The sequence below is a fragment of the Nelumbo lutea genome, chromosome 4 (assembly GCF_056320005.1).
Source record: "Nelumbo lutea isolate HS-2025 chromosome 4, American lotus-T2T, whole genome shotgun sequence".
In the NCBI taxonomy this organism is placed as follows: domain Eukaryota; kingdom Viridiplantae; phylum Streptophyta; class Magnoliopsida; order Proteales; family Nelumbonaceae; genus Nelumbo; species Nelumbo lutea.
The window spans coordinates 91,228,461-91,244,733 of NC_142687.1; the positions used below are offsets into that span (position 1 = coordinate 91,228,461).

Genomic DNA, 16,273 nt, shown 5'->3' on the forward strand with positions numbered 1-16,273 from the left:
TGGCATGTGAAAGGCAAAAGATAATTCAAATAAAATAATAAGAGGGGTATCGACCAATATACCCACTCCACTTAGGCCGTGTGCCAAGATACTTATCAACCTTACATTACCTTGATGCTTCTTCATTAATATATTCCTTTAGTATATTCTAAGCTTTCTAAATCGAGATAGATTAGCTGAATGCCTTAGCTGTTCAGCAGGCTGTGGAACCAATGATAGGACTCATATCTGTCTTAAAATATATGCGATCTACATTTGTTTAACCTATTATTGTGGGTCTTATATATTTTATCACTGATGTGGATAGGGGTGTAAACTGATCGAATTCGAATTGAATCATACAAAATTTGAATTCGAATTCAATTAAGTAATTAATAAATATATAAAATAAATATTTTATTTATATAATTTAATTATATATAAGTTATATAAAACATTTAAATATTCTATATAAAAATTAAGTAATTGATCAAATTCATATATTTATCGAATTGAATCAAGTTATATCCGAATTCGAATCTGATTAGCTATTCAATACTTCGACCGAATTTGAATATGAATTCGAATACTATTAACACCCCTAGATGTGAGAGTCTTATAATTGGTTCCACAGCTGGTTGAATAGGTAAAGAGTTCAGCTAATCCGAGTTCTTCTAAATCATGATCAATGGATGGTTTCTTATGTCTTTATTTCTTTTTTTTTTTTTTATATTGTTCATAGAATACAAGCAATTCTCTCTCACTAGCAAGGTTCAAATTGTTATATGCATGACAGTCCACGTCACCATGCCTCTCCTTCCTCCAAACCCCTTCTTAACTTTCTGTTTTATTTTTTATTTTTTTAATTTCACATAGTTACCCATTAAACCAATAAGGAAATAACATGTTTAACTATTTCTACAACCCATAAAGAAAGAGTAATTTGCTTTTCTAATGTTTAACCAAATGACACCAATTTCCCCTACTTTCTCCTAAATTTTCTCTAATTCTTATTTATCTCATAAATTATCTCTAACTCCTATTTATTTCTTAAATTATCTCTAGTTTAGTAGAGAGGTTCCCTCCTAAACTATCTCTATTTTTTATTTATCTTCTCCGGCTCTCCCCCACTTTTTATCTACATCTATCTAAAGAAAGTTTCAATTAAAAAATTTCAGAATTATTTAAATATTATAACGAAATTATATACCAACTTTAAAATATTTATGCAAAACACAAAAAATAATTATAATAGATTTAATAATATTCATATTATTAATAATTATATGTTTTACAAAATTCCTCATGAAATTATGTAGTAGCAATATAAATTCAAATTTTACGAATTATTCAATTTTAAATGTTATTCAAATAATAAAGATGTAACATTAAAATAAAACATTATTTAAATATTTCAATAACTAAATATCTCAAATAACATAGCATTAAAAATAGCTAAATATTTAATATTACTTAATAACACTAAAATAAATAAAATTCAAATAACAAAAATTTTAATATTTTACATATTTAAATAACAAAATATTTAACATGACTTAATTCTAAATAGTTAAAATAACGAAATTATGCAATAAATTTAAAAAAAAACCTTAAAAATAGAAAAATAATTATAATAGATTTCATAATATTCATATTAATAATAATTTAATATTTTACAAAATTAATGACGAATTATGTAATAATAGTACTAATTATAATTTTATGGATTATTAAATTCAAAAAATAGTTAATATTCTAAAAATTTAAATAACAATATTATTTAAATAACTAAATAACATTGTTAATAACTAATTTCACTTATATCAATTAATAATTATAAAAAATAACTTTCAAAAAAATATTTATTAGTAATAATTTTACAATAATAGTGTATATTCATTCTCTCTCTCTCTCTCTCTCTCTCTCTCTCTCTCTATATATATATATATATATATATATATATACTAAAATTAATATTTTTATTTTTAGTAACTATTTATTGTATTTTTGATAAATATTTTTTCAATAATTATTTATACATTTATTTTTGTTTTATTATTTAACAGTAAATTGTCAATAAATATTGGAGATTAAACAACTATTATTTAACTTTTAAAATTTAATTTATCATATTTTTTTGTATTTTGCTATAAATTTATTTTTAGGAATTATGTATTTTTATAATTTATTAATTAATATTTTTTAGAGTTTAAACTATTATTTGAGATTACACTATTTATTAAATAATTTATTATATTTTTGTAATTATTATATTTTGATTATATATCTATTGTATTTTCATTATAAAATTTATTTTCAATAATTACGTATTTTTGCTATAAATTTTCAATAGTTATTGGAGACTAAACTAATTTTATTTATTTGAGATTAGATTATTAATTTAGTTGAATTTAAGAGTGTTCAAGGTTTGGTTCAGTTCGGTTGTAGGCTATTCCGCCAACCAAATTGACCTGGTTAGGTAAGGAGTTTATCACCCAAAACCGATTGACCATTAGTGAAAATCTAAAAACTTGGATTGTATCAGTTTGGGTTTATTTTCGATTTGGTTTGTTTGTTCAAAAGATTTAAACTTAAAAGCTAAATTTAAATTTAATAAATTACAATGATATTATTAAAAAATAATTTATGCTATAAAATATTTTAGGCCAAGAAATATGAGAAATTTCTCACATTTCTATATTAATATATATATATATATATATTTAAAATATAAAATATTAATATATGTCTATGGTCAGGTCGATTTATAAATAGCCAAATTGAAATTGACTAACTTGGTTGAATTGGGAAATGCCTAGACTAAAGCTGACTGAAAATAGTAGAAAACCAACCAAGTCAAGTTATATTTGATTAGATTGGTTATTAAAAAAATAAAATATAAAATAATTATATACTGTTGTTTAACTTTCGTGTAACAAATTTCATACATCACATTGTCCCACTATATAAATATATATATTAATTGATACTTATAATTGTTGTTTTATATTTTTTATTCCACATGATAGTCGAAAAATAGACTTGGGAATACAAGTGAATTAGCATTTTACACTGCTAGGGACTCTTACCTTCAGTCCATGCACATCCTAAAACTTTTATTATTTTAATTGTTGAGATCATCTGATGTAATACAATGCGATATGCGTCCATGTTTAAATATAAAATTTGTGTTCCAATTTCTTCATTCCGGAGAAGATTCTTTTTGGATTGGCGTTCTAAGTTTGAAACTTGGTACACAGATCAGTGGAATGTTTATATTTTGATAAATCAATGGGCAACCAGATCAACTTGTTTCTTGTTTCTTACTTTATTGCTTAAATGTTTGACTTTTAATAAGCTGATTAACGCAAAAACAAATCAAATTGGGTTTAATTTGTGAAGCGTTTCCTACTGAGGATACGAATTAATGGGTTGGTTAGCATCTATGAGAAATATTTTTATTTATTAAAAATTTAAAATTTGACGGTATGATGTCAAATGGGTCAAAATCATTTTATCATTTAAAAATTACTTTTGATTCAAGTGCAGTTCCTTTTTTCTGGGTATTAATTCTTTTTCTTTTATTTAATTTTAAGCCCACAAAACCCTTTTTATACAAGAAGCTTCCTTCTTGAGCCATGAACATTGAATTGAAGTCAAAAAGTTGCTACCCCAACCTTTGAGAGTAAAATCTCATCACTTTGAACAAATCTCTCTCTCTCTCTCTCTCTCTCTCTACACAAAATCTTTTTTATGTAAGAGAATCTACAATTGGGGATTTTCCACTCTGAATTCTGAAAAGGGGTTGATGCCATTCGTTAATGGAGGATTCTGTCTATGATAAAAAAGTCTGAATGTTTCCCGTCAAAAATAAAAGGCCGAACGTTGAATCTCCACACTCTCAATATGCTCTATCTCAGTCGTTTAGCTCGAAGTGATAGATTTACCTGCTATTTTTCAATTAATGATGATCAACTCCAAGTAGAATTCCGGGAAATTGTCAAGGTCGAGAGCCTGTAACCATCTCTGAGTTTCTGCTAATGGTTCCCGACATCAAGCAGTTTAATCTCTAGGAAATCTTAACGCTACAACATTTGGAACCCTAGTCGTTCATGGGGAAGGAAAAGACCGTCTCTCAAAGCTGACTTCCACTTAGTTTTCAAAACAAAGAAGAGAAGAAGTATTCCTCGCTGTTTAACATGCTCTGGATCTTCTGTTAAAATGACGACTTCTGTACATACGACTCTATGGGACAGTGTAATAGAGCTCACGAAGGGTGCGCAGGATAAGGGTACCGATCCTCTGCTATGGGCAATCCAGCTTTCTTCGAGTTTAAATTCGGCGGGGGTTTCTCTGCCTTCGACGGAGGTGGCTCATCTACTAGTTTCTCATATTTGCTGGGGTAACAACGTTCCTATCACATGGAAATTTCTCGAGAAGACATTGATCGTGAAGATTGCACCTTCAATACTTGTTCTTGCACTTCTATCTTGCAGGTTTTGGCTTAATTTTCTAGTTTTATATTTCTTATTTCATTCTTTCTCTATGGTTCTGAATGATGCTTCTGTTCTTGATTTACTTCTTTCTGGCATGAAGAAAAGGTGCTTGCTTGCCGGATTTCTATTGGTTTGAATTTAGAACTAGCTAGTGCATGATTTTCCTCCTGCTTTCTTCTCATCTAATGTGTACTACTAGACGTAGATAAATGATGATTCTGTGTAATACTCTTTTCCCACTCATTTTAGTGGCAATGGAGGCTTCAATGCAAGTTTGGATATAGTTTGTTCTGGTTTCTTTCTACTACTGTTCAATATTGTTCTGCTTCTGAGCCGTAATAGTGTGTCAGTGTATGTTCTTTTTCTTCTGGTTTTGATCTTCTTTTTCTTATTTGAACTCTGTATGTGTAATCTAAAGTTGACTAGCGATGAGATATCTCTCTTGTTAAGCCTTTGGACTTTCTTGATCGATATTTAAAGATCCTCTTATCCATTTCAATTTTCTTTTACTGAATTGAAAGTTGCAGAGAGTCTTCTACTTGATATGCCAACCTTCTCAAACTTCTCTAATCTGTTCTCTCAATACTGCAAAGTTTTGTTGTTTGACCCATCAAATACATAGCATGATCTTCCTCAAGGATATTTTTGTTTTTTTATTACTTTCTACTGTCTTTTGATTTTTGAAGTACTCTTTCTGTACAGGGTGGTTCCAAGTCGTAGGTCCAGGCCATCAGCATATAGGCTCTACATGGAACTCCTTAAAAGACATGCTTTCTCTTTTAAATCTCAAATTAACAGAGCAAATTGGCAAAAGTGAGGTTTGACCTTATTTAGTATCATTTTTTTTGATAATTATCTTATTTAGTATCATTTACTTGAACAACAATAAAAAATATTATTTACCTGAACGTCTACCAATACATGCACACATACATGCACACACACACACACATACACACACACATACACACTTGAACAGTTGACTGTCTGCTTGCTGCACATTGTTAATGTCCTATAGTTTGTCACTTTATGATCTACAAAGCTGTACTCGGCATGTTCTCTTGTGACTGTATGATGTTCCATATTTCCAGTCCCAGTCCCAGGGAAAAAACCCAAAACAACCTCTTCATTCATTAATGGATAATGATGCCCTTCTATCTCAGCAGGGGGTGCATTGTTTGTAGAGAACACTGATGTGGGCCCCACAGCTGTGGTCCCCACTGTGTTCGTAGGACAGTATGTGTAATTATTTGTTTCAGTCATGTTAGTGTTAGTTGGTGGTCAGTTTGCTATTTCAGTTGTTATTTATTTCAGTTTTTATTTGCTTTATTTGTCATGTAAGTACTAAGGGCAGATCTGTCCTTTTCCCCTATGTACTGAACATAACCTATAAATACTAAGAGAGTGGCGGCGGCAGGTCAATCAGAATCTGTCCCTTCTTTCAAACCTTTGTGTTCTCCAGTTCCTTTCTTCTCTTTTCTTTCTTTCTCTTACTTTTCTTCTACCTTTCCTAATCTGAAATCTATTAGGGTTCAAGGTTGATTGTAGTCTTGATCGCCTACTTTGTTCAAAGGCTTACCCCTAGTTGTTATTGATTGAATTATTTGTGGTTCTAGAAACTTCCATTTAAATTTGTAGATACTGGACATACTAGGACAGGATATGGCCATAATCGGGCTTTATTGGACTCTTCACGTTAGGGATAAAATTTGGGTTCCCCATATCCCCTCAAAGGTTGCTTTTCTGGTTTGGACAGCAGCTCATGGAAGATGCCGAACTTTAGACAGGTTATTGAGAAGACAAATGCCCCTGCCGAGCTCTTTTTTGCTCCCTTTGCAGTGCTGCTCTAGAATCCATAAACCACCTCTTCCTCCTCTGCAGCTCTTCTCAGCAACTGTGGACAATGGCACTATCCTGCTTGGGTATTCCTTTTGCTTCCTGGAATCTGTTAACTTTTGCAAGACTGGGCAGCTGGAGGTTTGAACAGGGAGGGGTAAACTTTTGTGGAACACCCTCCCAGCTGTGAGTCCGGATCTGCACCTCATAGAGTGCACCTCATACTGACCTCACAGCCCCATCCCACCGTGTATTAGGAACATCTCCTGTACTATGTTGTTATTCATGGAGAGATGTTCTCAATACAGGGTGGGATGGGGCTGTGAGGTGCGCTCTGTGAGGAGCAGATCCTGATTCCCCAGCTGCTATCTTTTGGCTAATCTGGTAGGAAAGAAATCTTTGAATTTTTGACCATAAAGTCTCAAGCATTGAGGAGCTTTTTTATATTCCAACTGATCTCTTTTTTGCGAGTTGGACCTTTTTTGATTGAGCTTTTTGTTTATTCCCGTTGTACAGGTCCTCATTGTACATGAGTTCTTTTTAGTACAATACTTTTTCTTGAAAAAAAAAAAATAGGGATACTATTGCCAGTGCAGCAAGCTGAAAATTTGTGGGGTTTGCAGAAAATGGATGTGCAACTCTGCATTTATGGCTTCCAAGCTTTTTTTTTTTGGCTTAACAGTGGCTTGAAAACTGAAATGATCCTATTAGGTAAAGAAAAGGAAAGTCTAGTTGTAGCTTATTTCTACCACTTCTGTTTGTTACCAGTTGCAGAAAATGGATGTGCAACTCTGCATTTATTGCTTCCAAGCTTTTTTTTTTTTGGCTTAACAGCGGCTTGAAAACTGAAATGATCCTATTAGGTAAAGAAGCGGAAAGTTCTAGTTTTTTTTGATAAATGAAAAGGAAAGTTCTAGTTGTAGCTTATTTCTACCACTTCTGTTTGTCACGAGTTTCTGTTTGTAGGTAAAGTTTGTCTTGTAAGTCTATGTTCATTCCCACATGCAACTCTGCATTTATGGCTTCCAAGCTATTTTTTGGCTTAACAGCAGCTTGAAAAATGAAAACAATCCTATTAGGTAAAGAAAAGTTCTAGTTGTGGCTTATTTCTACCCTTCTGTTTGTTACCAGTTGCTGTTTGTAGGTAAAGTTTGTCTTATAAGTCTATGTTTGTTCCCACATGCAACTCTGCATTTATGGCTTTCAAGCTTTTATTTTTTCCTTTTTGACTCAACAGTGGCTTGAAAACTGAATGATCCTATTAGGTAAAGAAAAGACAAGTTCTAGTTGTGGCTTATTTCTACCACTTCTGTTGGTTACCAGTTGCTGTTTGTAGGTAAAGTTTGTCTTATAAGTCTATGTTCGTTCCACATGCAACTCTGCATTTATGGCTTTCAAGGTTTTTTTTTCTCTCCTTTTTGACTCAACATCGGCTTGAAAACTGAATTATCCTATTAGGTAAAGAAAAGAAAAGTTCTAGTTGTGGCTTATTTCTACCACTTCTGTTTGTTACCAGTTGCTGTTTGTAGGTAAAGTTTGTCTTATAAGTCTATGTCCCACATGATACCAAAGTCTGTTCATCATTTTCTCTCAGCACACTAAATGATTGAGTGGTGCCTTGTAATGCAGTTGATTTCCATTCACAAATTGGAATTATGTTAGCTACCAAGAAACTAGTGAAACATGATGTGGATATAAAGCTTGAAGGCAATAGTTAAGACATGACACTTAAAGATGTAAATGGTCATCACGGTTGACCTCAACAGATTGGACATGAAATTAAATAAATCTAAGATAAGTAAATCCAAAAGTGCCACTTGAAATATTTTTTCTGCATACAACTTCATTTCTGCTACATTCTGAATGTTATTTTTAGGTGCCTAAAAGTCCTAAACTGAGAGATCAGAAACAATAAAAGCTCTACCTACACCTACATCTTACTCCTACCTTGCATTCTTCATTAATTGAATACCATTTTTTCAATGTTGTTGTTGTCGTTGTTGTTGTCATGTATTGTTTTTTCTTCCAATTACTGCTACTTTGATCAGTAACTAAAACTATAATCACATGTGAGTTGTCCTTGTTATGCAGGATCATGAAGTCTATAGATGATGTTCTTCATCTTTCCCACATATTTGGTCTTCAAGCATGTGAATCAGGGGTTCTAGTTGTTGAATTTGTCTTCGCAATTGTATGGCAGTTACTTGATGCAACATTAGATGATGAAGGATTGCTGGAACTGACCCCAGAAAAGGAGTCCAAATGGGCAATTAGGCCACAAGACATGGAAGTAGATGTTCATGATAGTTTTGGTGAAAGGAGAACTGAACATAAAGATAGACTGCACAAAGCAAATACTGTGATGGCTATTGAGCTAATTGGGCAATTTTTGCAAAATAAAGCAACTTCCAAGATTCTTTACTTGGCACGAAGAAACATGTAAAACCTCGCACCCTTAAACATGTATCTGCATTTTATTTTGTACTTCATGTGCCACAGTTGTTAGTTTTGTTGATTTTGTGTAGGTATGGACCATCGGATCTTCTGTGATTTACTTTTCTTTAACTAATAACTAGCATCTGGGCAGAACTTTGTTTAATTACTGGTGTAGGACTAGGAGAAGAGCCATACCAGGGTTTATGTGGTGGGTAAAGAAGAGAGATGACAAAAAGGAGAAAGGGCGCAAAAAGCAATGAGATAGGTGGAAGTGATCAAAGGGGGGTTCTACGATGCAGGTTCAATACTTGGATTCCCAATTAGGGAAGGAGCAAGAAGTAAACAAGGTAAGTGTTGATGGTGTTAATTCGGGTGAGAACTTGCCAATTCAAACAGAAGACAAAAAGGAGGATGATTCGGATAGCGTGCCTATCCAGAATTTAGTGGAAAGAGAGGTAACGATCATTAAAAGCCTGGGTTTATCTTTTTGGGGTGGTGAGGAATTTGCTAGAAGGGCCTTCGAGAAGTTCGAGTGGAAAAGAAGGGATGAGAAGTTGAATAAAAAAGCTCGATTGGAAGGAGGCAAGGTTTGGGATGAGGATGATTCAGGGCAAGAAGATGCTCTAGTGGATGAAGATTGAGGTTGTGCTCTTTTCGCTAGTAGAGGCTTAGTCGGTTCAGTTGTCTCTCTGGTGGTGGTCCCAGTTCAAGGGGTCTCCATTTTCTTCCTGGGGTTTTTAGCTGTTCTCCGGTAGAGTTTGGTCTCTATCTGTTTGTGTGGCTTTGGGTTGGTTTGGGATTGTTGCTGTCTCTGTAAGGGTCTTTTAGTTGTGCATCTCTCTTGGGTGACACCTTATCACCTTTCTATTGTATTCCTTTTTCTTTTTAATGAAAAATTTTCCTTATTCTTCTTCTTCAAAAAAAAAATGAAGAGAGATGACTTATAGAACATGAGAAGAGAGGTTGCAGTAAAGACATATAATTAAGGGAAGAATAAATAGAAAGAGAAATATACATAGACAATAGGGTTAGAATAGCCTTTACAAGACCAATTTCCAGGCCATTACTTGGTGTGGTAAAATCTTGGGATGGTAAGTGTGAGAGTGCAGCTTTGAGTCTGAGGGCTGCCACTTTGTGTGAAAAAAATTCCAAAGGCTAGTACTGTAACCAGTTTACCCATCCCAAGGCCCCAGATAGCTGGGATTAACATTGGGTAATGGCCTTTATATCCTAATAACAATTATCCAATGTTGGTTCCAGATATCCTGGGTCTTGGGAGAGGTGGAATGGATACAGACCTATCTTTTGCACAAAGTGGTTTCTCTTAGACTTGAACCAGCATTACTAATAAAAAAAGAAAAAAAAAAAGAAAAGCACTTGAACCAACATTTTCATGCTTGTTAGCCTGAGATTTTACCATTGCACTAAGCAATGCCCTCGCTTCTAGATACCCTAATACACATTCTAACTGATAAACTTATTAAAAAATACAATTCAAAAATCTTTCCAAATCTGAAAACTGCATAAATTTAGAAAAGCACCTTTCCAGACACCAAAACTCTGTAACCAAATAACTACTAAGCTACTACTCCTACCATTGATGTTCTTTAAGTGCCTTCTAGTGATTGCCTGGGCTTGTGGATCCATAGGGACCTTGTAGGCACCACACTTAAAAAAACCTTGGTTTTTGTGCAAAATCTCCAAATTGCATATTAGATCCTCCAAATTGCATATTAGATCCTTTCCCCATCATTTTCTTTCCTTTTGCTATTCTTAGTGTGCATTATAGGATCAACTACATTATGACTCGGATGGTTTTGTTGAATGAAAGGTGTCTGCTTTTACTAACCTTGCTACTATCCTAGGCCCTTGCATTGGGGAAGTTTCACTCAGCGTTTACAATTGCTTGGAGCAAATTCATCAGCACTGAGAAGTACAAAAATATCTTCAGATGCTCTGCTGCAGTTGTCATTAGATACATGTAAAATTTTTTCTCGGGGATGCAGAATGAGTACACAACAGGAGTTCCATGCAGTCATGGCTTCTGGATCTATGACCTTTTCTGCAGGGCAGTGTTATTGGGCTAGTCAATCTTCAGTTTGGCTCCCTCTTGATCTGTTTCTAGAAGATTCTATGGATGGTTCCCAAGTTGCAGCGACAAGTGCAATTGAAACTCTTTCTGGTATGGGCTGTCTCTTTTACTCCAGTGCTTGAAATAAATATCCTCTGATATTGTTACTTTTCTCTCACTGGCAGCTTCATGTGGCTATGTCTATAGTATAACACTTTTTAATGTATACAGGTTTGGTAAAGTCTCTTCGAGCAGTTAACTGTGCAACCTGGCACAACGCATTTCTAGGTCTCTGGATATCAGCTCTTCGCCATGTCCAAAGGGTATGAGTAATTATATGAACAGGATTGAACCTTTTTCTTTTCTTTCCCTTTCTCTTCTTCCCCCTTCCCCTCTTTTACCATAAGAACTCGCAATTTTTCTGTAGAGAACACTGATGTGGACCCCACGGCTGTGGTCCCCACTGTGTTCGTATGGCAGCACAGCATGTATTCTTTGTTAGTTATGTCAGTGTTAGTTGGTAGTTATTTCAGTTTGTTGTTACAGCTTGTTATTTAAGCTTTATTATTAGTTTATTTGCCATGTAAGCAATAAGGGCAATTCAGCCTTTTTACAATTAGTAAACATATAAATATTAAGAGTGGGTCGGCAGATCATAACAATTCGACCCTCTCTCTCTCCATTTCTAAAACCCTTCGTGTGCTTCTGCTTTTCTCCCTTTTTTCTTCTTCTTTTCTCCTTCTGAAATCTTTTCTTTTTACTTTCGGATTCAAGACTGATTGTAGTCTTGATCGACTACTTGGAATCAGAGCAAGGATTAGGGTTTCTCATGTGAGTCTGATCCAGCCAACTACATGAGAATTGCCTAGGGCTGGGAGACTAAGAAGGAGGATTGGCTGATTCTTGGAGGCTACTGGTAGTGTGCGGCTACTACTAAGAAGATTGTAGAAGGCTGGGAGAGTTCCAATAGTCAGGAAGAATTAAAAAAGGCTTTGGATCCCCAAGATTAGGGTTTCCCATCAGACAGAAGGCGGTGGCCAGAGATCTTCTTTCACAAAGTAAGTTTTTGCTTGAGAACAACCTTGAAAGAACCATCTTGGTTTATTCTGAGAGGTGTGGCTGAAACTTTTTTCTCTTTAGGGTTTTGAGAGAAAACCCTAAAATTCAGAACTGTCGATTGGTTTTAGATCAGATCTGAACTGGGTTCACCCTAAAAATTCAGAACTGTCGATTGGTTTCAGATCAGATCTGAACTGGGTTCACCTTAAAAATTCAGAACTGTTGATTGGTTTCAGATCAGATCTGAACTGGGTTCATACAGAATTCTGTTTTCCCCTTGTTTGTGGAAGACCTAGGCCAGCTGTTATCAGTTGCTTAGGTGCTGTTTCCTATTACAGTAGCTTCAAAAGTTTTTGATTGCTAATTCTTAACCAAGAATGGAGTTCAAGAATCAAGGGGAAGGTGCTTTTGGGACTAGCAATTCTGGTAATATGTCTGAAAATGCATTTCAGATTACAACTGTGAGGTTTGATGGATCCAACTACTTAGAATGGGCTCAATTGGCCATGATGGCTATTGGGGGTAGAGGAAAACTTAGCTACCTATTGGGAGATGTGAAAGAACCATCTAAGGAGGACCAAATGTATACCAAATGGGTTTAGGAGAACTACTTGGTTATGACATGTCTGTGCAACTCTATGCGGCCACATATCAGCCGGAACTATTTGTGGGCAAAAACAACCCAGGAAATCTGGGATGTCATGAAAGTGATCTACTCCCAACCCCTTAATGTTGCTAGGGCCTATGAATTGAAGTGTGAGGTTAATAACCTCAAGCAAGGAGAGAAACCAGTCTCCGTTTACTTCTATACTTTGAAATCTTTGTGGCATGAAATTGAACATCTAGAAACACTTGAGTGGGAAAGTCAGAAGGATGCACAGACTCATAGAAAGCAAGTGGAGACTAATAGGGTTTTTGAATTCCTACCTGGTCTAAATTCTGATTATGATATTGTGAGACAATAGATACTAACAAGGGACAGTGTGACCTTATCTCAAGCCTACTCATTGGTGTATAGTGAAGAGACTAGGAGAAAGTTCTCATTGGAAAGATCATGAAGATAAGAAGTCTTTTGTTTCTCAGCCTGTTAGTCCGGTTATGCTTTGGCATAATCGGTTAGGTAATTTATCCTTTCGGTCTTTGAAGAGTTCGTTTCCTAATTTGTTTGAGTCTGTTTAGATGTCAAATTTGAGATGTGAGAGTTATGAGCTTGCAAAGCATTGTAGAACATCTTATTCCTTGAGTAATAAAGAAGTAGTAATTCTTTTGATGTTGTGCACACCGATGTTTGGGGCCCGTATCACATCCCTTCTATGGGGGGGCGGGGTACAGATATTTCTTGTTGTTTGTTGATGATTATACCCGTTTTTCTTGGGTTTACCTTATGCGTTCTTGAGATGAGGTTCATGCTTTGACCCAGACCTTTCATCAGATGATTTTAACCCAGTTTGGGGTCAAAATCAAAATCCTTAGATCTGATAATGTGAAAGAATACTTTACCAAGCCACTGGCCTCTTATCTACTTGATCATGGGATTATTCACCAGAGTACTTGTCCTTATACACCACAACAGAATGGGGTTGCCGAGAGGAAGAATAGGCACATATTGGAGGTGGTTATCCGTTTCTGGGGCGATGCTATTCTTACAGCAGTGTATCTCATTAATCGATTTCCTTCACGAGTTCTTGACATGAAGCCTCCGTTTACCCTTCTATACCCCGATGAATAATTATTTACTGTTCCCCTTAAAACCTTTGGTTGCACTTGCTTTGTGCAGATTCTTGGACCTCATCGTTCCAAATTTGACCCTAAGGCCTCCAAATGCATTTTTCTCGGTTATGCACAAACTCAAAAGGGTTATTGCTGCTATGAACCTACTTCTGGGAGGAGATTTATCTCGATGGATGTTACTTTTTTTGAGGAGGTACCCTATTACCCTAGGGTTTCTCCTTAGGGGGAGAGTAGTGAGAATGGGGTTAACTCATCAGAAGTTCCTTTACCCATTCCATTGAGTGATGAGGGGTGTAATGGGGAGGGTTGTTAGAGGTGTCAAGAGTTGAAAGTCTATCACAAGCGGTGAAGGCAGGTTGATTTCGGTCATCAGTAGTCCAGGCCAGCCCCAGTTCCTTTTGCGGATCCAGATCCAGGTACTACAGTCCCTTTATCAGATCCAGGTCCCACTAAGATACCTTCCACTGTTGCTACTTCACCTTCTTTGGATGACCTTGACCTCCCTATTGCAGTTCGTAAAGGGAAACGGCGTTGCACCACATCCACAACTCATTACATTTCCCAGTTTCTGTCCTATGATCGCCTGTCTCCCTCTTACAAGTCCTTTCTCACATCCATTGTTGATATTCCTATTCCCAGAACAGTGCAGGAAGCCTTGTCAGTTCTTGAGTGGAAAGATGCAATGAAGGTTGAAATGGATGCCCTTCTGAGGAATAATACTTGGGAGCTAGTTGACCAACCCAAAGGACAGAAACCGGTTGGATGTAGATGGGTATTTACCGTGAAACATAATGCTGATGGTTCCATTGAAAGATATAAAGTCCGGTTAGTTGCAAAAGGATTTACTCAGACTTATGGTATAGACTACTTGGAGACTTTTGCTCCAGTGGCAAAGATGACCACTATTTGAGTTCTGTTAGCCCTTGCGGCTAGTTATTCTTGGCCCTTGTTCCAGATGGATGTTAAAAATGCCTTCCTAAATGGAGACTTACAGGAAAAAGTCTACATGCAATTACCTCCTGGATTTTATGATGCAGAGACAGGTAAGAAGGTTTACCGGTTGAATAAAGCCTTGTATGGACTAAAGCAGTCCCCCAGAGCTTGGTTTGATAGATTCAGACAAGCCCTTGAAAAATTTGGCTACGTACAGGCCTAGTCAGACCATACATTGTTCATTAAAAGAGTGGACTCTTCTTTGACCTTGCTTGCCGTATATGTGGATGATATTGTGGTGACAGGGAATGATAACAGTGAGATTGAGTCCCTTAAACAACTCCTTCATCAAGAGTTTGAGGTGAAAGATCTGGGTGAGCTACGATACGTCTTGGGTATTGAGGTTGCTAGATCTAAACATGTGATCTTTATTTCTCAAGGGAAGTATGTTCTAGATCTATTAGCAGAAACTGGAAAGTTTGGTGTTAAGCCTGCAGATACACCCATTGAGCAGAATCACAAGATTAGTGCAGAGGGTGGAGAACCTCTTGAAGACAAAGCTATGTTTCAACGGTTGGTTGGAAAACTCCTCTTTGTCTCACACGACTAGACATCAGTTATGCAATCAACGTTGTCAGTCAATACATGCATTCTCCTAGAACTACTCACCTCCTTGCAGTTGAGAGAATATTAACGTACTTGAAGAGATGTCCAGGTAGAGGTATATTATCCAAGAATAATGATCACATGAAGATAGAGGTCTATACAGATGTTGATTGGGCTGGGAGTGCTGATGACAAGAGGCCTACCTCTGGATATTGTGCCTTTGTAGGAGGTAACCTTGTCTCCTGGACGAGTAAGAAACAAAGTGTTGTTTCTCGTTCTAGTGCTGAAGCTGAATATAGATCGATGGCTAATGGTGTGGCTGAAATCCTATTGCTGAAGTCATTACTTAAAGAGTTGGGTATTGATTATGAGAAGCCCTTAATGCTGTATTGTGATAATCAGGCTGCTATTAATATAGCTCACAATCCAGTACAGCATGACAGAACTAAGCATATTGAAATCAATCGGCATTTTGTCAGAGAAAGGGTTTCATCTCAAGAAGTGTATCTCCCATATATCACCTCCAGCATGCAGCTCGTAGAACTTCTCACCAAGGCTGTTCCAAGGAAGAAGTTAGAGGCAGACCTATGCAAGTTGGGAATGACAAATATCTATTCCCAACTTGAGGGGGAGTGTAGAGAACACTGATGTGGATCCCACGGCTGTGGTCCCCACTGTGTTCGTATGGCAGCACAACATGTATTCTTTGTTAGTTATGTCAGTGTTAGTTGGTAGTTATTTCAGTTTGTTGTTACAGCTTGTTATTTTAGCTTTATTATTAGTTTATTTGCCATGTAAGCAATAAGGGCAATTCAGCCTTTTTACAATTAGTAAACATATAAATATTAAGAGTGGGTCGGCTGATCATAACAATTCGACCCTCTCTCCTTTTCTAAAACCCTTCGTGTGCTTCTGCTTTTCTCCCTTTCTTCTTCTTCTTTCCTCCTGAAATCTTTTCTTTTTACTTTCGGATTCAAGACTGATTGTAGTCTTGATCGACTACTTTTTCCACATTTATCGTGAAGATAATGCATGATGCTCATGCTCCCCTAGGAATGTTCAAGTTGAATTTTTTTGTGAAATTTGAACTGTGAGGTAAAGTATTTTATTAAAATCAAGAAGTCAA

At 35.8% G+C, this 16,273-nt stretch overlaps 1 protein-coding gene across 3 annotated transcripts in view; it reads left to right on the forward strand.

The window, feature by feature from the left end:
• The first annotated feature begins 3,577 nt into the window (after window positions 1–3,577).
• LOC148861771 (mediator of RNA polymerase II transcription subunit 33A-like) overlaps window positions 3,578–16,273 on the forward strand; it is a 33,440-nt gene continuing 20,744 nt past the window's right edge. Inside the window, exons 1-5 of one of the 3 annotated variants that reach the window (XM_088981853.1) lie at window positions 3,578–4,475; window positions 5,178–5,288; window positions 8,403–8,750; window positions 10,613–10,929; window positions 11,050–11,141. In XM_088981853.1, the coding sequence (XP_088837979.1) occupies window positions 4,201–4,475; window positions 5,178–5,288; window positions 8,403–8,750; window positions 10,613–10,929; window positions 11,050–11,141 (1,143 nt within the window). In that variant the 5' untranslated portion in view covers window positions 3,578–4,200. Of the gene's footprint in view, window positions 4,476–5,177; window positions 5,294–7,940; window positions 8,751–10,612; window positions 10,930–11,049; window positions 11,142–16,273 lie in introns of all 3 variants that reach the window. The other 2 variants (XM_088981855.1, XM_088981854.1) reach the window with 2 other exon arrangements.